General features: G+C 38.8%; 1 protein-coding gene across 1 annotated transcript in view; it reads right to left on the reverse strand.

The window, feature by feature from the left end:
* The window catches only part of LOC135714615 (uncharacterized), a 51,946-nt gene extending 29,137 nt beyond the window's left edge, over positions 1–22,809 (reverse strand). Inside the window, exon 1 of the mRNA XM_065237998.1 lies at positions 22,452–22,809. Coding sequence (XP_065094070.1) covers positions 22,452–22,621 — 170 coding nt within the window. The 5' untranslated portion in view covers positions 22,622–22,809. The remainder of the gene's footprint in view (positions 1–22,451) is intronic.
* Between the last annotated feature and the right edge of the window lie 2,787 nt (positions 22,810–25,596).

Here is a 25,596-nt window from a genome sequence, read left to right on the forward strand (position 1 = left end):
TTATACAGCAATTAATTTTACGGATGTTCCGTATCTACCAGCGGACCATCTGGTGATAACTCGGAGACATTGAACAGCTAACACATAAAAAATCACCATTTTACAACATTTCTCATTGTTGCAGAGAAAAATCAAGGCCTACTTTGATCGAATTTATGTAGCACTAAATTATACGGGTGTTTCGGATCTTCCGGCGGATCATCTGGCGACCACTTGGAGCCATTGAAACGCTTATATATCTAAAATCATTAATTTACTACATTTCATATAGTTGCAGTGAATAATCAAGGCCTACTTTGATCAAAAATACATAATAATCCAGATTAAGGTTGATCCGGGTCATCAGAAGGCCTTCCGGTGGACGCTCAGTATTTAGAACCAGGTTATGGGTTGGTTTTGTTAAAATATTAATCAGCACTACCCATAGATGCCTGTTGCTGTGGATTTTCAGCACCACCTTGTTCTAGACGACTGGTACCTTTTCTCCCCCTGATGGCCTCTCGGAAACCAGGAATAAAACCGGAACCACTTGGCCAATCTGTTCCAATTTTTAGTAGACCATAATTTCGAACATTTTTCTACTCACTGTGAAAATTTCAACCAATTTCATGGTTGAACAAAAAAGTTATACCTATGCATACATTGCTATTCGTATATCTGTTCGTAAAAATAAAAACTGCACAAGCGCGTTAGGCCCTCCCCAGAAGTAAAGCAGGTGGTGTTCGTTTGAAACGCTAATAACTTTTCGGGGGTAACTCGGATTCACATCCGGTATTGAGCCAAGATGTTTCCAATACTCCAAATGTGCTACATTTTGTACACGAAGAAAATCAACCCACTACAGCGCCACCTAGAGCCGCGAATGTGAAAGTGGCTCGCCCCCCCATACATTTTGTCGATTTTCCCCATACAAACTTCAAGCCGTTTGAGCGAGGGGTTCCCGTGAACCAAATGACTTCAAATTTTGGCAGAGTGATTCTGACCCCCCAAACTACCATTCCAGCGTTTGAAATTCCGGACTTTGACTTTTTCCATATAACGCTGAAACACTGGCGCAGTCAACGGAGTGAGTGGCAAGTAGTGAAGATTTCATAGTGAAGCAACTGAAAAAAAAAGTTCAAGTGCGAAAATCATTAGGAACTTAGGCTGTGTTCCATTTGGTGAATTTTCACTTAAATTTGACACTTCGAAAATAAATTAAGATGTTCGAAAATCCCTCTGTTGTTGATCTTCCTATTTTCGAGAAGGTGTTTGTCAAAATTGATTCCTGGTCTGTCAGAAATAAGTCTGGTACAATAGCAGGTTTATTTGAAAATTTTCCATATGTCAAATTTAAGTGAAAATTCACCAAATGGAACACAGCCTTAGGCCGTTCGCAATGCTGAGTTTCAAAATTGTTTCAAACTACTCGTCAATTCTATAATTTGAAACTGTCAAAAATAAAACTGCAACACGATCAGCGCAACGCACAGTTCTAAAACATGTTTGTAATCATCAAGTTCCATAAACTTTACTGTTCTCTATGAAGTTCTCCGTTTTTTTTTTGTGGAGCTCTTCGAAACATCTTCAACACATCCAAAGAAATTTGAAACAGAGTTCCATTCGTGTTTCAAACTCGCTCAGAAATAAAACAGAATAGTCGAGCAGTTGCAAATCTGGTGCAAAATAGTGCTCGAATAATGAAACTGCAACTCAGCATTGCGAGAGGTGCGTTTCTGTTCTAGTTTCAAATTGAAACAGTCCTTATAAAATACAACAGCATTGCGAACGGCCTTAGAACATTGTGATGCGATAGTGGAGTATTGAAAAGTTAAAGTCGCACATTTCAAAGAAGACTTAGTGATTTGAAATCCGAAATCATCCGAAAATCAGCAGCTACATTGTGGAATCAACACGAAGGACGACCAAACCACATTCATCGAGAATAGCGAGACAATGCACAGAATAGTGGCACATGCATTTAAACGCCCTAGTGCAAGCAAACAAATTGAAACGCCCCAGTGCAAGTCAGCAAAATTTAACCATACGTGGAGCAATTTTTTTCTACACTCATTAGCGAATATAAGGAGTGAATCAAAATGTCTGATCCAATTCCAATGGTACCGGCGCCCCAAACGCCAGGCCTAGCAGACTTTACTAAAGAGCAATTAATTGCTAAATTACAAGATATCACGGCAACACAAAATCAGATGTTGGCCGCATTAAATGGACTTCAGCATAGAGCTGATGACCCGTTTTTACAATTCAAAACTCCAGACCCCATTAAAAATCTCCCACCTTTTAGCGGGAACAAAAAGCAGACATACGCTTGGGTAGAAGACACGGAAAATACGTTGAATCTATACGAAAATACACCAATGTACTCCCAAATTGTCAGAGCGGGCAAAAGCAAGATCGTGGGAGAAGCGAAAGAAATATTAATAGCTGCCGGTAATCCCTCAGATTGGGGTTCGATTAAAAACATCCTGTTGAATTCTTATGGCGATCGGAGAGATTTGCCATCTCACATCCTATCGCTATTTTACGCCCGACAGGGTAAACGTACTCTTACGGAGTAAAGGGTGATACGGTCAAAATTTGGTCAAGGGAAAACGCGTGTAAATCGGTGAAATCGTTTATTTAAAAAATCAAATTAAATTTCTTTTTCAAGTTCAATTAGTATAAAATTCAGGAAAAATATTCAGTTAGGCTTCCGCTTTTCCAAATCCGAATTGCCGGGCCTTACGCTTGACCCCTGCCATCAGATTTTGTACAGCCACCTTGTCCACCTTCTTCGCCGCAGAAAGCCAGTTTGCCTTGAACTGCTGCTCGCTCTTAGCAGTTTTTTTGGTCTTCTTTAGGTTCCGCTTGACAATAGCCCAGTATTTCTCAATTGGGCGGAGCTCTGGCGTGTTGGGAGGGTTCTTGTCCTTGGGAACCACCTGCACGTTGTTGGCGGCGTACCACTCCATGGCCTTTTTACCGTAATGGCAAGATGCCAAATCCGGCCAAAACAGTACGGAACAACCGTGTTTCTTCAGGAAAGGCAGCGGACGTTTATTCAAACACTCTTTCACGTAAATTTCTTGGTTGACAGTCCCGGAAGCTATGAAAATGCTGCTTTTCAAGCCACAGGTACAGATGGCTTGCCAAACCAGATATTTCTTTGCGAACTTTGACAGTTTCATGTGCTTGAAAACATCTGCTACCCTCCCCTTCCTTTTGCCGTATAAAACTCCTGTCCCGGAAGCTGCTTGTAGTCGGCTTTGACGTAGGTTTCGTCGTCCATTACCACGCAGTCAAAATTCGTCAGCATCGTCGTGTACAGCCTCCAATTTCGCGCTTTGGCCGTCGTATTTTGTTTATCATCGCGATTTGGAGTCACTACCTTCTTGTAAGTCGATAGTCCGGCTCGTTTTTTGGCTCGATGCACGGTTGTAGACGATACACCCAGCTTATTTGCGGCATCTCGGAGAGAGAGGTTAGGGTTTCGCTTGAAACTACCGGCAACTCTCTTTGTCGTCTCAGCGGCTTCCGGTTTTCGATTTCCCCCCGATCCAGACTTCCTGGCTGTCGACAAACGTTCCCCAAACACTTTAATTACATTTGTAACGGTTGATTTGGCAACTTTTAGCGATTTTGCCAACTTTGCGTGTGAGTAGCTCGGATTTTCGCGATGCGCGAGCAAAATTTTGATACGCTGCTCTTCTTGCTTGGACGGCATTTTGACAACTGAAGAGTGAATTCCAAAATCAAAATAGGAGCAACATTCTACACACACACACCTTCAAAATGAGGGGTGTTCAGGTTTTTTAAATGCAAAATTGAAAGAAATACGTCAAGTTGATATTGACCAAATTTTGACCGTATCACCCTTTACTATTATAAAATAAAATCAATCGACACCGCAATCAAGACCACAGCAGCGTCGCTAGAAGACTACAAACTAGCAACTATGGAAATTAACAAACTTATAAGTATGATGACTCTGACCAGGTTCATAGATGGTTTAGGAGAGCAACTATTTATGTACGTTAGAAATTACAGGCCGGACTCATTAGAAGAAGCATACAACATTACACTTCAATATTCTAACGCGGCATATAGACAAAAGCTCGATAGACAGCCCGGTAGTCATATGCCAAATATAATCAAAAATAATCCAATCAACAACCAAACTTATTCTAGTAACAGCAAATATCAATCGAATAGCTCCGGCCAATTCAGATCAAACTCTGGGAAGTTCAACAACCCCAAACCTCCACATGACGATGACGTTTCAATGAAAACGCATCAGTCTAAAATGCAAATAAATAATCACGAGCCAAAACTAGAAATGAACAGCGAACCTGAGCCTGAGCCCATAACGGACGACTCAGATTTCGAAGGCGAAGACAAGCCAGACGAGCTAAATTTTCTGCTGGCAGCAAACGCAAAGCAAGAAACATAACCAACAACAACTTTATACCATATGTAACAGTAATGACAACGAAGGGAGAAATGAAATTTTTGATAGACACTGGTGCTAACAAAAATTACATTTCACCAGATCACGTCATCATTGACCATTGCAAAGATGAAAAAGAAGTAAAGGTTAATAATGTCAATGGAACGCATGAGATTAACAAATCTGCATCCTTTGATCTCTTCCAAATAAAAAAGAAATTGAAATTTTTCGTTTTCAAGTTTCACAATTTTTTTTATGGGCTCATAGGATATGAATCCCTAAGAGACCTGAAAGCCCAACTCATTGGGAACAATACTTTAAAAGCTGGGAGAAAAGAATTCAAATTGAAAATAATATTTTCCAAGCAATATCAAACTAAATATTACAGAGCAAGAGTTCCAGTTTATAGAAATCCCAACAAGTAAAACAGGTGATTTCTTAATAGAAGATGAAACCGAATTTGCTTACTTTTCCATACTACCTGGTATCTATAAAGCCAAAAATGGAAGAGCAATGATAGCTATTAGGAACAACAGCAAAGCAGAAGTTACTGAGGTACACTGCAACGAAATAGATATTGGAAGCGAATATTAAGAATTAAAAAGATACCAACCGAGAATAATAATCTGAAATACACCATACGGGACGAACATATGAACACCGAGGAAAAAATAGCTCTCAAAAACGTCATTGAGAAAAATAAACGGATTCTATATACCGAATCAGACAAGCTTACATTTACACATAAAATTAAACATAACATTCGGACAACTTAAAATATTCCTATATACACCAAATCCTATAAATATCCATATATTTATGAGACCGAGGTGCAGGAACAGATAAAAAAGATGCTAAGAGATGGAATAATCAGAGAATCGATCTCGCCATACACGTCACCTGTATGGGTTATTCCAAAAAAAGCGGACGCATCAGGAAAAAGAAAGTTTCGTTTAGTGATCGATTACAGAAAGCTAAACGAAAAAACTATCAATGACAAATACCCGATACCAGAGATTACAGATATCCTGGACAAACTCGGAAGAGCAACCTATTTCTCAACAATCGATTTGGTTGCCGGATTTCATCAAATACAATTAGCTGAGGAAGATGTAGAAAAAACATCATTCTCACACAGCAAAAAAATAATTTTGATATCACGTCAAAGTGGATGCACTACAATCATGTCGAAAATATGGTGTAATATTACTTGCTAAAAAGGACAAAATTATCATTAATACAATGCATGAACTGACATTACGCTGCTTTTACTGCATTTGTTTATTTATGTGGTCATAAAAATTACATGAAATTTTCGACATGATTGTAGTGCATCCACTTTGATGTGATATCAAAATTATTTTTTTGCTGTGCAGTCAGTGCAGGAAAATACGAATTTACACGGATGCCGTTCGGGCTAAAGAATGTCCCAGCGACATTCCAACGAGTTATGGACTCAATCTTAAGAGAATTAGTTGGAATTTGTTGTCTCGTCTACATGGACGATATAATTATTTTCTCAAGCTCTCTTCAGGAGCATGTAAAACACATGAATCAAGTCTTCAAGAAGCTCAGCGAAGCCAATTTAAAAATACTATTGGACAAGTGTGAGTTTTTCAAAAAGGAGGTTCAATTTCTTGGTCACACGGTTTCGGATGAGGGAGTCAGACCAAATAGCGATTAAAGTAATTTTGCCAGTTCATCTTTGATCTGATCCAGGGATTCACCACTGGGCAGTCCTTTCATGACAACCTTAAACACACGTTCAGTTTTGGTGTCGTAAGTAAAAAAATTGTGCTTCTTCTCAGTAAGATACTTGAGAAGACATTTAAATCCGTCCAAGGTTTCAGCCAATACACGGCATTCACCCCGACGTCCAATTTGTAGTGAAAACTTAACTTTCACGAAATTCAAAAGTTCCAGCATGGAAATCGGAAGCGGTTATCACAATAGGGGGAATCTTTTCCTTCTTGGCATTAAGCCGGGAAAGTTTACTAGAATTTTTCTTGGATGATGGATTATTCTCATCATCCGTGAGCAAATCAAATTGATTACTCAAATTAATTTCTTCAGAAGGGGGGTCAAGAGTTTGCCCCTTTCTTTTGCGTTTAGGCGCCATGGCGGCAGTAAATTTTTATCCAAATCGACTTCCAAGCAGATTACTATAAGAATCTGAAGGATCGAAGAGGAATTTTCCAAATCGATATCCAAGAAGGATTACCTCGGGTAGGGTCCAAACAAGGATCGAAGAGGAATAAAGTTGAACAAGGTAGAAATTTTACTGGTTGAGCACTGAAAAGTGCTGTTTAAATTTGTTGTAGCTTTAGGTAGTAGTAACACTTCCTTCAGCAAAAAGCAAATAGATCCGCACGGCAAGAGAGCACGATGCGGACTGCGTCCATCCAGCTCCTTGGTTTCGCCGATGACATTGACATTATGGCACGGAACTTTGAGATGATGGCGGAAACGTACATCAGACTGAAGGCTGAAGCTAGACGGATTGGACTTGCCATCAACGCATCAAAGACAAAATACATGAAAGCAAGAGGTTCTAGGGAAGACAATGTTAGCCTCCCACCCCGAGTTCAGATTGACGGTGACGAAATCGAGGTGGTCGATGAGTTCGTGTATTTGGGCTCACTGGTGACCGCCGAAAATGATACCAGCAGAGAAATTCAAAGACGCATTATGGCAGGGAATCGTGCCTACTTTGGACTCCAGAGGACGCTCCGGTCGAATAAAATTCGCCGCCGCACGAAGTTGACTGTCTACAAGACGCTGATTAGACCGGTGGTCCTTTACGGCCACGAGACCTGGACTATGCTCGTGGAGGACCAACGCGCCCTTGGTGTTTTCGAACGGAAGGTGTTGCGTACCATCTACGGTGGAGTGCAGATGGATGACGGAACGTGGAGGAGGCGAATGAACCACGAATTGCACTAGCTGCTGGGAGAACCATCCATCGTCCACATTGCAAACATTGGGCGACTACGGTGGGCTGGGCACGTCGTAAGAATGCCGCACGACGACCCAGTGAAAATGGTTCTAGAAAGCGACCCAACAGGAACAAGAAGAAGAGGCGCGCAGCGGGCAAGGTGGATCGACCAAGTAGAAGGTGACCTGCGGACCCTTCGCAGACTACGAGGCTGGCGAACTGTGGCCATGGATCGAGTAGAGTGGAGACGACTTCTTCGGACAGCAGAGGACAACAAGGCCTTAGCCTGATTGGTAAGGTAAGTAAGACACTGGGCGTAACACGTTATTTTTTTTTTGAAAATTTAGGCTTTTCTACACAACATATCAAAAAATCAGCGATGGTTTATAATATACAACGAAGTTAGTATAGTGCAAGAAGTTTACGCCATTTTCAAGGATCAATATCCCGCAACTAAAATAGGGTTTTCAATGTTTGCAAGTAACCGCCCTAAGCATTGCATTCTGGCAGGAACGAGTGGCATACATACTGTTTGTGTGTGTGTTTACCACCAAAATGTTAAATTAATTTTTAAAACTCTTCAAGATAGAAAGTCACTTCCAGTTGATGTGAAATCATACCATGACTTGTTTTTTTAAAATTCTTTGCACCAACCCCACAGAACTTCTTCTTTATTTCAAACCAGCCATGTGCATAGTTGGAAACCATAAGATTGTCTTATCAAAGCATTGATTCTAGTCCAAATATGGACTAGATATGGAGTTCCAAACGAGTGTACCCCATTAAGCATAAATACGTTAGGCATACGGACGTTAGGCATACGGACGATAGGCATAATGGACGTTAGGCATAAAGTCATTAGGCATAATGGACGTTAGGCATATTTTTTTTTTCCTTGTCGGGTATTTTCATCACTGCGACCATTTTTCTGATCTATTGTGATATATTCCCCATTTTTTTCTTTAGCTATATCAAGATGCCGTATCACTATTATTAGGAGTGATCGCCATCGTTTGACTAATAGCATTATCCCAGCACGGCATTATACTTCGAATAAAGTGCACTGCCGTACTGGGAGTTGTTCTCCAAATGTCAAAGGGTTCTATCAGCCCCTTGTCGAAGAACTTACGCCTTTTATTAAAAATTGCCGGACAGTGGCATAGCAAATGTTCCGAGTCTTCCTTTTCTATGCCACAGAAGCGACATACATCATCTTGAAGTTTTCCAATCAGCTTCAAGTGATAACGGCTCGGACAATGACCTGTTATAAGACCTGCATATATACTAAGATCTTTCTTAGAAAGTTCCAGGATTTTGCGGGTCACAGAAATGTTTGGATTAATAAATCGCTTCGACTGCCTAGCAATGGAAGTGTTCTTCCAGTTTTCCTCCACTTTTGAAGATTCCCACGCTTTTAGCTCCATTCTAAGAGATGCATCCGATAAGCCACAAAAGGGCTCTGGCCCGATGAACTTATGAGAAGATCCGAGTCTTGCTAGTGCATCAGCTCTTTCATTTCCCTCAATTCCGCAATGACCAGGAACCCAATATAAGTTGACTTGATTATGACAAGACAATTTTTGAAGTGATTGAACACACTCCCAGACAAGTTTTGATGTACATGTCGCCGACTTTAAAGCATTTAGAGCAGCTTGACTGTCGGACATGACGCATATATTTGAACTCTTATAGTTTCTACGCAAACATATAACGGAACACTCTAAAATTGCATGGATTTCAGCTTGGAACACAGTTGGCCATCTGCCCATAGGAACCGATATTTCTATCCCTGGGCCAGTTACTCCTGCTCCCACTTGATTGTTCAATCTTGAACCATCTGTATAAAAAACAATCGATCCTGGACGAAGAACCGGGCCACCAAATTGCCATGAATTACGCCCAGGGTCAACTACTCGAAAAAGTCGATTGAAATTGTATCTTTTCTCTATCCAGTCTTCGTTGTTCCTTACTAGAGAGTTGATACTAACAGTTTTTAGAATCGTAAGATGTCCTCTAAGGTCTCCTTCAAAGAGTTTCAGTGACCTTGTAATCCTTAGAGCACACTTTTCGGCTTCTAATTGTACAAATTGATGCAATGGTAGCATATAAAGCAAAGCATCGAATGCCTTCGATGGTGTACTTCTCATTGCATCTGTTATTGAGAGAGTTGCTAACCTTTGGAGTTTTTCTAACTTTCTCTGAACAACACTCTCTTTTGTTTTTGGCCACCAGACCAATCCACCATAAGTAATCCTGGGTTTCACAATTGCCGAGTAAATCCAATGGATCATTTTCGGTTTCAGTCCCCACTGTTTACCGAATGTTCTTTTGCATATCCATAGAGCATTAGTAGCTTTGTTTATTGCCTGCTCTAGGTGCATATTCCAATTAAGTTTACTATCGAGGATTACTCCAAGATATTTGACAGCATTAGAAAGTCCCAAAAGTGTGCCTTTCAATCTTATGTTGTCTAATGAAAATTTCTTCCTTCGGGTAAATGGCACGATAGTAGTTTTAGAAGGATTTATGTTTAATCCTTCCCTATCACACCACGATGAGACAAAATTTAAAGCAATTTGCATTCTGTTAGCGATAATACAATCATATTTGCCACGTACAATTATGACTATATAAACCGCGAAGCCAATTATTTCGAAGCCATGGGCTATTAAATTTTTGAGAAGATCATCAACTGTTAAAGACCACAATAGAGATGATAACACGCCTCCTTGCGGGCATCCTTTGGTTGCTCTTACACTGATGAGTGAGCTTCCAAGGTTTGCTGATATTTCTCTTTTTGATAACATTTCATTGATCCAATTTACAATGCTTCGATCGAAACCACGTTTCATCATAGCTGTAGTCATTGAATCGTGAGATGAATTATCGAATGAACCTTCAATGTCAAGGAATGCAGCAAGTGAAATTTCTTTTGCTTCAAAAGATCTTTCTAGTTTTGTAACAACCGTATGGAGTGCTGTTACTGATGACTTACCTTCCTGGTATGCAAATTGATATTTGCTCAGAGGATTTGTGACTAAATATGATGACTTTATGTGTTCATCTATTATTCTTTCCATTATTTTTAGCAAAATAGACGATAAGCTTATTGGCCTGAAGGATTTTGGTGAAGTTTTATCCTTTTTATTAGCCTTGGGAATAAAAATAACCCGCACTTGTCGCCATACTGCCGGTATATAGCTTAATATTAAGCTTGCTCGAAATATCTTTGTTAGAATAGGCATTACAACCGCTTTTCCCTTCTGTAGTAGTACAGGAAAAATTCCATCCCTACCTGGTGACTTGAAAGGTTCAAAGGAGTCAATCGCCCATTCAACTTTTCTTTCAGTGAAGATTTTGTTGGCCAAAGTGCAAGCATCAGCTCTTGTTCTGTCTAACTCAGTCGTTTCATTCAATATTTCATGAATATCCGTCCTGGTTTCATCGATACCAATTGCTGTTGTCGTCACGTTTTGGTCTTCGTTTGAATTAATAATAGAACATGGAAAATGCGTTCTCATCATCAACTCTAACGTTTCATTTGTAGAAGTAGTAAAAGAGCCATCCTCTTTTTTCAAAGTGCCCAGACCATTGGAATGATCTTTGGCGAGTATTTTCTGCAACCTAGCAGTTGCTGGAGTATTTTCAATGTTCTCATATGTATGCCTCCAGTGTATCCTCTTTGATCTCCGTATTTCCTTATTATAGGCGGTGAGGGATTCCTTATATTGTTCCCACTGTTGTGTTCGTTTAGCCCTATTGAAAAGCTTCCGGGCTTTTTTACGAAGTTTCTGTAGCCTGTTGTTCCACCAAGGTACATCCCTGTTTGTAGAGCGTTAGGCGTTAGCGTTAGACGTTAGGCATAATATACGTTAGGCATAATGGACGTTAGGCATAAAATACCTTGCTGCTGTGCAACTCTAGAAACCTGTTTCGAGCATGGTAAACAATGCTTAAATTAGGCTAAGCGTTGAATAAAAAATGGTACAAGTTAAACAAACATAGTTTATTTAATAAGCACAGTTTGGAATTCATTATGTATCATTTCATAAGTGACGTAGCTACATATATACTTAGATCTAAGATTAGTAGCGATAGCGGTTAAGTAATCTGGCAATGAAAACTCAGCATAGTTTTGAACTATATCTTGAAATCAATCGCATCTAGACATAAAAAATCACACATTTGTTATAATATATTCTTATACACATATTGCAATTGTCAAAGAAGAAAAGGTTTTGCTCAAAGAACAGCTCATGAAATAAAGAATGGTGAATTTTGTGATTTTTCATTCAGTAACAAAAAACGCTAAGATTGAATAAAATATGATGCCAAAGAACAGTTCATGAAATGAAGAATGGTGAATGTGGTTTTTCATTCAATAACAAAAAAAAACATACCTGCTGCTTCCAGGATTTCCTGCCATACTTTTCGATACAACGATTCTGTTTTTGTTGTCATCAGAATGAAAACTAGCGACGAGTTGCAAAAAAGGTTATCTTCTTTTTAATTCCACATGGTATCCATGACAGATACGTATTTCGACTACAATGTGCAGTCTTCATCAGTGTTCTTCCCACTAGTAGACGAGTTACCGAATGAAAACAGTGATGAGTTGCCGAAACAAACAAGGAACTGTGGCAAACGTACCATCTGTAACCCAATACCCTGTCCAAGACGTCGCAAGTTTTCATGAGTTTCAAAAATTAAGGCTCTTTCATTATTGTCACCGAAGTCAACAATCAATAGACGGTCCCTGATGGGGCTTACCCGTTCCTTTTCGAAGGATTTTCCACCGTCGTGAAATATCGACGGCCCAGAAGATTCTGTTGCAATGATTCACTGTTGCTTCCACCTTGCTCGGACACTTGCCACACAAATTGCTCCTGATGCACGTTTTGCACTGTGCACACTGCGCGCGATTCGGGGAATGCTTTATGCTGATTAGCCACTTAAGCTAATAAATCGCCAAGAAACACTTTCGGACCACCAAGGAATTTGTTAAGTATTGAACTATTGCACTTCTTTGCCTTTTCTTCCACTACCGGACAACAGAACAGAAAAAGGGATGTATCGCTTCCGACGGTATATTTTGTACTATCCTATATTTACAATTGTCTCCTCTATCCTACCTATGTACAATGTACTTAGTGACCACTACAAGTGGGCATCAGTGTGTAGCGCATGCGCGCAGTTTCCATCTCTCTTCTCTTATCATCTCTGGTTTAGGATTAGGGTGATACCGTTTTAGTTTTAGATTCGTTTCAATTTATAGAATTATGATTTAACTTTAAGTTTAGGTTTAGGATTTAGTTAGTTCATTTAGGTTAAGTAGGTTTAAGTTCATTAGGGATTAATTTAGTTTAAATTTAGTTCAACATCAATAAGTCCCCATAATCATCCTTCTTGAATTCATCGGGTAGATTATGCCTAACGTCCATTATGCCTAACGTCCATTATGCCTAACGTCCGTATGCCTAACGTCCGTATGCCTAACGTCGTGTACCCGTTCCAAACAGTCCGTTAGAGATGTACTACCCAAATATAATATAAATATACCTCCTTCCGATGTGACCCCAAGAAGCCACAGAGGTCACACACCAAAGCATTGAATCTAGTCCAAATATGGACTAGATATGGAGTTCCAAACAGTCCGTTAGAGATGTACTACCCAAATATAATATAAATATACCTCCTTCCGATGTGACCCCAAGGAGCCACAGAGGTCACACACCAATGAAAAAAATCTCAAATGTAGAGGAAGATTTAAGCAATTTAATGCAAAAACCCCAAACGTTTGCGTTGTTTCACTTGCTCACAAAAAATTCCGAAAATCGTCGAGTTTTTGACGTGTTAAAGGGTGATACGGTCAAAATTTGGTCAAGGGAAAACGCGTGTAAATCGGTGAAATCGTTTATTTAAAAAATCAAATTAAATTTCTTTTTCTAGTTCAATTAGTATAAAATTCAGGAAAAATATTCAGTTAGGCTTCCGCTTTTCCAAATCCGAATTTCCGGGCCTTACGCTTGACCCCTGCCATCAGATTTTGTACAGCCACCTTGTCCACCTTCTTCGCCGCAGAAAGCCAGTTTGCCTTGAACTGCTGCTCGCCCTTAGCAGTTTTTTTTTTGGTCTTCTTTAGGTTCCGCTTGACAATAGCCCAGTATTTCTCAATTGGGCGGAGCTCTGGCGTGTTGGGAGGGTTCTTGTCCTTGGGAACCACCTGCACGTTGTTGGCGGCGTACCACTCCATGGCCTTTTCACCGTAATGGCAAGATGCAAATTCGGCCAAAACAGTACGGAACAACCGTGTTTCTTCAGGAAAGGCAGCAGACGTTTATTCAAACACTCTTTCACGTAAATTTCTTGGTTGACAGTCCCGGAAGCTATGAAAATGCTGCTTTTCAAGCCACAGGTACAGATGGCTTGCCAAACCAGATATTTCTTTGCGAACTTTGACAGTTTCATGTGCTCATCTGCTACCTTTCCCCTTCCTTTTGCCGTATAAAACTCCTGTCCCGGAAGCTGCTTGTAGTCGGCTTTGACGTAGGTTTCGTCGTCCATTACCACGCAGTCAAACTTCGTCAGCATCGTCGTGTAAAGCCTCCGGGATCACGCTTTGGCCGTCGTATTTTGTTTATCATCGCGATTTGGAGTCACTACCTTCTTGTAAGTCGATAGTCCGGCTCGTTTTTTGGCTCGATGCACGGTTGTAGACGATACACCCAGCTTATTTGCGGCATCTCGGAGAGAGAGGTTAGGGTTTCGCTTGAAACTACCGGCAACTCTCTTTGTCGTCTCAGCGGCTTCCGGTTTTCGATTTCCCCCCGATCCAGACTTCCTGGCTGTCGACAAACGTTCCCCAAACACTTTAATTACATTTGTAACGGTTGATTTGGCAACTTTTAGCGATTTTGCCAACTTTGCGTGCGAGTAGCTCGGATTTTCGCGATGCGCGAGCAAAATTTTGATACGCTGCTCTTCTTGCTTGGACGGCATTTTGACAACTGAAGAGTGAATTCCAAAATCAAAATAGGAGCAACATTCTACACACACACAGCTTCAAAATGAGAGGTGTTCAGGTTTTTCAAATGCAAAATTGAAAGAAATACGTCAAGTTGATATTGACCAAATTTTGACCGTATCACCCTTTACTTGTATTTTCCCCCTTAATATATTGGGATATAAAAATATATAAAATTAAAACACTTATTTTCATATTTTTTTCTGTAATTCTATATAACTTGAAAACAGGAGGCTGTGGAGTTTTGACATCTTAAGAAGAGTTGTTTATTTTATCAAGATAAACAACTTTGCCAAAGTCGTCAAGTCTTCAAAATGCCATTTCAATGCATTAAAAAAAGTTTAAGAATACAAAAACATGTTCCACTGAAATGAAGAAATCTTAAAAAAAACAAAAATATACCTCTCTCAAATTTTGATATTTTGTTTATCGAGTATTGCTTTATTTTTGCTGAAATTGTCAGGTTTTGATTTTTTGCGCTTTGAGAGATAATAAAGTTAAAAAATTGCCGCTTTTTCGATTTTTTCAACAATATTTTTAAAATTTTAAGCTTAAACAAACCAAACAAACCAAGAAACATACTTCTTTACAAAACTTATTTATTTAATTCATTTGCATAAAAGAAAAATATAACATTATATGGTTGTAAGCAAAAACCGAAACAGAAAGAAAAAACCATATCTTCGACATTTTTTCTTTAACTCCATATAACTCGGAACCAGTAGGCTGTGTAAAATTTTACGTCTTCAAAAGAGTTGTTTACCGAAGAAATCAAGTATCTAAAATGTCAAAGAAAGAAGTTAGATAGTGGCGCCATATTTCCGGAAGAATTTTGAACTATTTGTTTATGTCAATAGATGGTCCTTATTATCACAAACGAAGTGACAGACGGAGCGGCTCGAAAACTTTGGTGACTAACCTGCTATTGCAATTGTTCAGTGTACCATATGGCAACACCACTACTACTGGATTGAACCACATGGCAACACTACTACTGGATTGAACTAGCATTTTTACCAAATGTACTAGAATGTTTTGGTTCTATCTCTTTCACTCTACTCAAAACTGAAATGCATAAAAAAATGACAAAATGATACGCACTCTTTGCACACTGTCAAATAATCATTGTACACAAAATCAACTTTGTGCAAAACCAAAACAAAAATACTATCCCATCTGGTGGATGATGGCACAAGCTTCTAAGAAAATTCTATTACAGCGAACCACATTATTTTAATTGATTTCATCGCCAGTTAGTCGTCTGTCACTTCGTTTGTGCTTATTATGTCGAGAAACTTTGCTGAAGACACCAAGTTGCGGATATGCTTCGTTTCGGAGTTATTAAATTTGCTCCACTAGATTGCATTACTGGCCCAGTGTGCAGTAGTTGCAGGTATGCATCAACCGATTATTTTTAACTACAAACTACTAGGCACGACTATCGAACGGGTGCACTGCGTGAAAGACTTAGGCGTTTTTCTAGACTCAAAGCTGACATACTCACACCATATATCGTATGTCGTCGACAAAGCGTCCAGAACGCTTGGCTTTGTCTTCAAGATTACTAAGAACTTCACGGACATTTACTGCTTGAAATCGTTCTATTGCTCTCTCGTACGATCTACGTTGGAATACTGCTCTGCTGTCTGGAGCCCGAACTACAATAATGGGGCCGAGCGAATTGAATCTGTTCAACGACGTTTTCTTCGCTTCGCGCTCCGTAAGCTGCCTTGGAGATACCCACTTCGTCTTCCAAGCTACGAGAATCGCTGCCAATTGATCAATATCAAGCCCTTACGTATCCGAAGAGATGTTTTCAGAGCCTTAACCGTCGCCGATACTCTGCAAGGAAGAATCGACTGCGAAGCAATTCTGCAACAAGTGAACATTAATGTTCAACCTCGATCACTACGCAACAGTCTTATGCTGAGACTTCCACTTCTTCGAACTATTTATAGCATAGGGAGCGCTATTTACGGCTTGCAGCTAGTGTTCAACCGAGTAGCGTCGATGTTCAATTTCCACTTGACACGGAATATGCTTCGCCGAAGATTCTCTGCCTTTTTTGCTGACCGAAGGCGCTTGATACCAAACAGCTAAGTGTAAAATTTAATTTTTAGTAACTTGACAATGCTTTCCAAGTTATTTTCGTTTGTAACTGTAGTAACTGTAGTATATGTATGTCGTCTGTATAATCTGTACTTTTTTTACAACACATCATTGGGACTATTTCTAGTCTGTTGATGCAACCATAACAAATAAACAAATAAACAAATAAACAAATAAACCGTTGCCTGCAGTATATAATTTGTGCCTGCTGGCCTCACAGCTGGATCTCGAATGTTGAGTTCCATCGTCGATGTCATCAGCAGTGTTGGGAAAATATCAAAAAATCAATTTCATCACGCTTGATTATCGTAGACAAAAATCAACAAGCAAACAACTGCGGTTGATTTTGCAAGCTGTGATATCGCAGCTCGGAATATCAAGCTAATAAAACTCACCAACTGCAATTCTCACCAAACTGTGGTGAGATTGAGTTTAATGATTTTTGCTTTACACCCGAATGCAACCGAAACTTCCATAACGGCTTGCAGCAGTCCCTTCGCGTCTGCCATCGGTGAAGATTAAAAAGAGATAGCGAACTATGCTTTCTCTTTCTAAGAAAACGATGTGTAATGGAATCATTTTTGTGTCGAGTCCAGAGCTGGTAAATATCACGACCGTTATGTTAATTGTCAATGATCAAGCACTCATGAGAATAATTGTTATGCGGTTTTGACTTCAAAATTTCTAACTGATTTAGATGAATTTAAGCAAACAACCGTATGCAATCGGTAGAGTGAATATATTATTAAGGTTTCCTTAACTTTAATAGCATTAAATGAGCTAGTAATTACGATGATCACAACACTGTCACGTTCTGTCATGACAAAAAATTCTATGAGATTTCGAAGAGAATCTCTATCATCGTTTTCTCATCCAATGATAGTGACAGAAGTATCTCTGTAAATATCGCGTGAGATCTTTAATTGAAAATGACGTTTGCCAGCCCTGGTCGAGTCAACTCTCAGCTTGATTTTTGCACGTTGTGAATAGTCTCGCAATATCAAAGGAGCTGGTAAAATCAATATCAAGCATGATATTTTGTTCCAATATCACGCGTGATATTGCGAGCGCATGAGAGCGGAAAAATATCAATTGATTTCTGATTTTGCCAACACTGGCCATCAGAATTAAATTTGGCTTTGCGATGCACTACGGAGTTGCACTAATTAAACTGTTGCTTGTCTGAATGTTGTCAGTTTTAATCTCACTACTGCTGACAGCACGGTCATACGGGAAAAAAGTTATTCTAAAAAATAATTTAGATTTCATCTTTTTACAAAAAATAAAGATTTTCGAAGCGAAAACAATCTATATAGGGGGAATGTCGGCCTGAATGCCCCTAATTTGGGCCCATACATAAATTAAGCATCGACTAAATTTTCAATAGCGGCCAAAAATATCCATTAGTAACTTCCCCATGACGCGTGACGCGTTCATCTAGACAAAATTGATAAATAGCAGATTTTTAGCGATGTGCCCAATATTAGATCCATAGGCCAACATTAGAGCCATTTCCTCATATATAAAAATGAATTTCGCAATAACCTTTAACTACAACACAGGCAACGGCTGTAATTAAATTAATTTCACTAACTACTACTTTAATTACATTAATTACACTACTACATTAACTACTTAACGGCGCCGGTGGTGTAGTGGTAAGCGTGATTACCTCTCACCCCAGCAGGCCTGGGTTCAATCCCAGTCGGCGCCGCCGGGATGTTCTGAGGCATAACATCTCTGATCACGCCTTCCTTCGGATGGGAAGTAAAGCCGTTGGTCCCCGGTTCATGAGTTGATGGGTCGATAGGTAGGGTCCAGGTGTGGGAGCTGCCTTTCTGGCACGTCGGTAGCATTGGTGCTCAGCACGGAAAACAAGAACGACGGAAAAAATAAACCAAAGAAAAAAAAATACATTAACTACTTTTTAACTCCATTAATTACAGTTGAAATTTCGTAATTAAAGGACCATAATTACATCTTCAATACTTTTAATTACATTCATTACGGATAGGGGCCTCCCTTAGCTCAGTCGGTAAACGCGCAGCTACAAAGCAAGACCATGCTGGAGGTGGCTGGGTTCGATTGCGCATAGAGAATGACTGTACTTGACACACAATTATACTAATAGATAAACATTTCAAAAGGTCCTATCTGCTTTGATCGATTCTCTTCGTCGACTTTCTCTTTTGATAACCATGGCTATGCATACTGATTTCGTGCTATTATTGCCAATTAGTTTGATAAAGAAGGTTCTTATTGAGCATCCAAAACGTCAAACACAACAGGGAATGTTTTTGCAGCTGTGTTATTAACAAAAGAGAAAGTCGATGAAGAGAATTGGTCAATGCAGATAGGACCTCTTGAAATGTTCATCTAGTAATGCAGAAATGGTACAGGCATCGAAAGCTCTCAATTAATAGCTGTGGAAGTGTATCTAGAACACTAAGTTGAGAGCACGCAATAAGCTAATATGCGATATGCAATTGAAATAAGAAGAAGAAGAAGAATAAGAAGAAGAAGCATAAAGAACGGATAAATAATTTTAATTACCGTCAGTACTACTACTTTAATTACTTTAAATGCTTTTGATAGCATTTTAACTTCAACGCACCGGTTCTTTGTACTGCGGTCTGACCCTTATAAACTCGGAAACTACTGAACTGATCGTGATCGCCGTGAAAATTTGTATGCAGGGGTTTTTGGGGTAGGGAAAGTTTCTTATGATGGTTCGAGACCCTCCCATACACCCTGGGGGGGGGGGGGGGGTCTCCCATACATATGAAACGAAATCTCTGCATAACTCGAGAACTAATCAAGCAAATGGAACCAAATTTGGCATGTGGAGGTTTTAGGGGGTAACCCCCTTAGATATGAGGGGGGGGGGGGCTTCCTTCAATATAGCATGCTTTTTTTTTAAATTGGCTCATAAACTCAAGTTAATATTGAATCCCGAGCAAGGACGGGCACACTCAGCTAGTTACTCATAAAAATAATATATTTTTCTTACAATTATTCATGTATTGAGGAATCACTATACACGCTCGTCTGATTTTACTCTAGAGTGAGTAACTTTGACTCAGTTTCGTATTTGCATGCTAAATGTCCAAAACAGAGTAACATGAATGTAACAAAGTGAGTAACATTTACTCTAATTAAATAAATATGGATCTTTACTGTTTTGAGTAAGAACAAATGTGATAAACGTCCGAAAATTTTGAAGTCCTGGGCTGAAAGCAAATTCCCAGAGAAATTCCCACAAAGCGTTCAAAGAGTGAAAGTTTCAGCGTTCTGTGAAACTTTTCTGGACTAACTAGCGTGAGTAGCAGTTGGTGTTTTTCCTTAGATAAACTTTATTTCAGCCCAAATTTGCACAGGTTACGTTTTTCTGAACTTCTGCAACAACTTTTGGTTGTGAACTTCAGAATCCCAAGCTCGATCCAAAGGAATGTTCACTGTGAGGGTATTGCAAGTAAGCTTTATGAGAAAATCGGAAAATAACAATATATTCATAAAGAAATTATTTTTTAGAAAAAAAAAATACTGAGAAACTGATCCGTAAGTTGTGCCAGAAAGCTGCTCAGTCCATTTCGAGATGTTTAATGTGTTACATCCAAGGGCGTAGCCAGGTTTCGAGCTAGGGAGGGGCGAAAAAAAAAATTACCATGGAAAATTTGGCCGAATGCCATTTCACCGAACGCCATTTCCTCGAAAGCCTTTGTGTTGCCGAGTTTAGGGGGGGGCAGTCGCCCCCCCCCCCCTGCCCCTATCTGGCTACGCCTATGGTTACATCCCTGGTTACTTCCCGGAATGAAAATAGCACCTGGTATTGTCAGATGATAGCTGCAGTGGTCTTGGAAATCGCTTAGTAAGCAGAATTATTATCAATTTGTTCATTAGAGTTTATGAAATTAATTTTTTTAAATAATTCTGTTGTGATAAAATAAATTGATTTTATTATGCTTCAAAAAAGATTCGATCAAATAATTTCCTGTCAAAATATAATATTTACAAAACTGAGTAACCTTTACTCAGTTGTGCTAATATTGCGAAAACCCAAACTGAGTAAGTGCTACTCAAATTTTGACAAATTCATACATTACTCAAAAGTGAGTAAACATGGGGTTACTCACTTTAGAGTAGTTCCACTTTTAACGAAAGTGAGTGGAATTTTACTCACTTTAGAGTTAATTTGAGCGAGCGTGTAGGATGCTGCACGCTGACGTCACGAATGAACGCGATGAACCCGCATTCATCAGTTTGACATCCAGTGGTGGTTTGTTTACCTTTGCTTGTTAGTCGTTTCAAATGAATTTGAGGTTTTAAATAAAAAAATAATTAAAAGATATGATATCCGACTATGATCTAATCTAAATACATATTTAATAAATTTATTAGTATGGAGAAAACAACTATCCATGGAAACAAACCACTGCCAGATGTCAAAAAAGTGAGTTTAACCCGACGGTGCAGCTCCCTATTAACGATTGATTGAAACATTAATAAAAATGAATAATTGGTAGATATTTTCTTTAACTGGTCAAAAATCATCTTCTTAAAAATAATCCTCATATGGGACAGGAAAAATGACCGCTTAGCAATCTTGGTGCAACCCGTACACGCTATTTCAAAACTACCCTAATTTGGGTAGAATCCACCCTGATCGGTCAAAACTGAACCTACCCAAAAATGGGTAAACTGTGTTGGGAGTGACAAATGAACAACGTTGATCGGATTTATGTCGATGTTGTTCATTTGTCAACTTGTAACTCCCAACACAGTTTACCAATTTTTGGGTAGGTTCAGTTTTGACCGATCTGGGTGGATTCTACCCAAATTTGGGTAGTTTTGAAATAGCGTGTACATTAATGAATAAAATTACTCAAAAATGCCGACGAATTGCTTCATTTTGCATTTTAGATTTCAGTGTGCTTTGTCTTCATCGAATTTGGCAAAACAAACTAGGGGAGAATGGTATACAACGCACCCCCTGGGCAGAACGCACCAGCTGACTTTCGTTTGTGTTTTTCATGGCTTTTACGTAACTTTTTTGTTGTCTTATCAAGCAGCACTTCTAGCATAGCATCTGAACTCAAAATCCTGCATGATAAATCCTAGAATTGGATTAAAAATTCCAAAACTCAAAATAAAAAGTGCGTCTTACCCCGGGGGTGCGTTATGTACTGTTCTCCCCTACATAAATTGGTATCAACAATGTTGCTATGTTTTTTTCACAAGTATTAATCGGTTTCACAAATTTTAAGACGTTTGGCCGTTTTGCCACATTAAATCTAAAACATCTTTTGATCTGATTTAATTTGTATTGCATTGCTGATATACGATAGCAATGATATAAACTTGCAATTCGGTGTACACACTCGTATTTATTTCAAATGAAAGCACAATCGGGGTGGCACACATGCCCCACTGTACCCTATACTTTGATAAAGGCTCGGATAAAGGATTGTTTGTAATTGCACCGTAAGCATTATTTTTGTTGTCTTTAAAATATATTGAAATTTCAGCGTTTTTGTTTTTGCGATATAAATTAGATTTCTTTCGTTTTTTTAATTAAACTAAAACCACTTAAACTCTAAAAAATTCAAAATAAATTCAATATAGGTATTTTTTATCTGAATCATAAACTTGTTCGGTGGAGGGTCGATTTTCAGTCCATTCGAGACAACGCCACTAGTCCAGCATATTGATAATGGAAATAACGTCGTTATTATGGATGAATGCCATAACATTTTTATCAACAATTTACTTAATGAATTTTCAGCACTTCATAATGCTTAAACACCTCATCCTAGTAATGATGCTGTGCATAATGGCAACTGTGCTTGGCAGTAGGAATGTATATGTTGGTATGAAAAATCGATTGGTTACCGTATTTTTTATCTCTGGTTGTTGAATCGGTAATATTATCGATCATTTGATTTCACGACTCTAATTACCTGTGTATATCGTTTAGTTTACTGCTTGCGACACTCTGGTGGTGTTCCTTTTTGGTTCCGATGTCTAGATGTCGAGGTTTTTTGCAATTAAGACAAAGGGTGCTTTCCGTCGGGTTGATTAAATTGCAATTGGCACAGGTCCATTGTAGCACTGATGCAATTGTTCCCATTTTCTTTCATTTTCGGATATTTTTACCGCTTTCGACATCCATTCGGCATATAGTTTAACTCATGCACATACAAATTGTTACTAAATTTTGATTTACTGATGATATTCTCGCAAAAAAAGTTTTTTTCCTTTTGATTGTGGATTACTTCACAACTTTTCAAAAGCATGACATAAATGTCAAACCACGATGTTTACGTTCAATATACATACAACATATCAGGTATATTACAACGCACGACTCGCATGCAGATGCATTTCAAGCCTCGCTTCATACGCGCACTATTAAAAGTGAGATATTTAGCAATAACACATGAAACGTAGAACAATCGGAGGGGAAATGGCTGTTGCGCTTAACTTCAAAGTTGGGAAATGTACATTTTTACTGCAGAGATGTCACCACCAGCGTTGCCAGATTGTTTTCAAGTATCAAAGGTTAAAAAAATCGGTATTTATCGGTATTTACTCTTCTAATAAATTTTATATTTTTTCCTTTTTCGAAGACTTAGAAGTTAGGGGTATGACTTTAAGATTTTCGAGGCTAAAAAACCAGGCCTACCCAATCCAAGATGAAATATCCATTTTCTAAGCATACGCATCCCTCACGATCGCTCATAAGTCTTTTCAAGATCATGCAAAAGCTAGTGGACGTTTGTGAAGGATGCATACACTTTGTAAAGATATTTCGTATTGGAGTGGCTTAGACTGTTTTTTAGCTTATCAAATTTTAGAGTCATATCACTATTTACGATCGACCTTTCCAGGAAAGTCGGGGAATATTCGAATTACCTTCTGAAGGAAGCCGAAAAAACGTCCAGAGAAAGAAAAAAGCTCTGCTGGAGGAATTTTAAGGATACTTCTAAGATAAGTTGAAAAAATATCCGGGAACCTCCTAGACAAATAATGAGAAACTTTTAGGGAAACATTTTCGGAAAAAATGGGTGACATATCCAGAGAAGCCAGAAAAGTTTTGGAAATCGGAAGAAAATGCCAGGAGTGACAGCTAGAAGAAACTTGGAAAACCTTCCAATAGAAGTCGGACAAACCTCCGAAAGAAGCTTATCGAGAAACGGAACACACAAAAATCTTTTGGAGATGATACTTCCTGGAGACGCTGGAAAAAAAACTTCTTGAGGTAGTCAAAAAGAAACTTCTGAGGATAGTCGAAAGCATCTTCCGGCGAAAGCTAGAAGGTTTTCGGAACAGTCTAAAGAAACTTCCAAGAGAAGTTTGGAAGCAAATTCCGGTAGAAAGAGATTTTTGGGAAATGTCGAAATAAATTTCCGGTGAAAATCGGTAGAATCTTCTAGAGAAAGTTAGCAGAATATTCCGAGGGAAATTGAAAAAAAAAACTAGCGGGAGTAGACGGAAGAACCTTTCAAGCAAAGCCAGATGAAACTCCCGAGGAAAATCGAAATAATTTACCGAGAGGAATTGGAAAATAACTTACGGACTAAGGTTGAAGAAAATTCCAAGGGAAAGTTTTGAGAAACTTCTAAGGGGCTGTCCATAAACTACGTAGACGGTTTAGGGGGGGGGGGGGTTGTTGACAATTATCCACGGCCCATACAAATTTTAAATTTTTTGTATGGACAACTGTCTACGCAGGGCCTCCCCCTGCGGGGGGGGGGTCAAGAATCCCAAAAAACTGTCTACGTAGTTTATGAACAGGCCCTAAGGATAGATTAAATAAACTCCAGAAAGTTTAAAAAATAACATTCTGATGGACTTTTTTGCTGACATAAAAGACAAAAGTATTTCCCGATTCCCAGGAATCGAGATCAAGATGAGCTATTAGCTTTTTCTCGATTTATGGGTAGCCAAACACGGCGAGGAAATGGAAATATAATCGAAAGAGTATCAAGCAGCATATTTTTGCCTGAAGAAGTTTTTTTCTGACATTTGAGCGTAGGCAGACATTAATAATTGTGATTATTAAAAATCGGTATAAATCGGTATATAATCTAAAAAATCGGTATCCTGATGACCCTAATAAAAAATAACCATAAACGAACGATAACCCAAATCATTGAACTATTCCACAAATGGTTTGGATGATACCCAGAACACGTCGTTAAGCAAATTAACCATACAATTTTTATTAGGGGAGCCTTATCTGTATATCGGTATCAAGTTTAAAAATCGGTACAAATACCGATAAATCGGTATATCTGGCAACGCTGGTCACCACTAAAGGCCTGTATAGTAGAGCTCGAAGCGAAGCGACAACCTCATAGGGTTTTTGATCTAATTTCCGTCCTACTAAGCACAACCCACGCTTTACCTCTCTTTTTTGAACGGGTTTGAACAAAAAATGGAATATTTCTATCAAAGATTGCTTCTAAATTTATTCACCTTTCCATAAGTACCGTTGGATTTGATAAAAAGTCACAAATTGTTGAGATATTGTTGAAAATCTAATACTGCGTCTTGATTCTAAATTCGTCCTATGAGGTTCAATTCCGTCCTAACGCATTGAAATGCCATTCCCAACAAACAATTCAGAGTCACAAATAAGCATATTTATTGAATAAATGCTGTATTACAGTGAACAATGCTGAATAAAACGAGTTGTCGAATTATATGCTGAAAAAACCTCATTGAGATTGATAGATGCACCATTATTCCGCTGTTTTCTCTGATCTGATTAATTTAATTAATAAAAGCTGTATAAACGTTGGCTGTCTTCCCAATTCAACGCCAGAAGTTTGATCTAATAACAAACTGAATAAGTGTAATTTGCACATACATTTATACTTCAAGTCGACTGTTTTCAATTGATTTAATAACATGCTTTATTAGACGTCTAATAAATGTTTTCTAGCTCCATTGTTAGATTTCATTGCATTGCTTTATAATATTGCTGAATAAAGGTGAATACAGTCAACATATTAGCTCATATACCACTATGCGTCCATGTTTTAATCGCATGCTTTGTAAATGCTTTATAAACGACGTATTAGATTCATTATTCCACAA

This window comes from Ochlerotatus camptorhynchus, unplaced genomic scaffold (genome assembly GCF_037179485.1).
Source record: "Ochlerotatus camptorhynchus isolate MF236.1 unplaced genomic scaffold, CSIRO-AGI_Acam_v1.1 ptg000676l, whole genome shotgun sequence".
NCBI lineage: Eukaryota > Metazoa > Arthropoda > Insecta > Diptera > Culicidae > Ochlerotatus > Ochlerotatus camptorhynchus.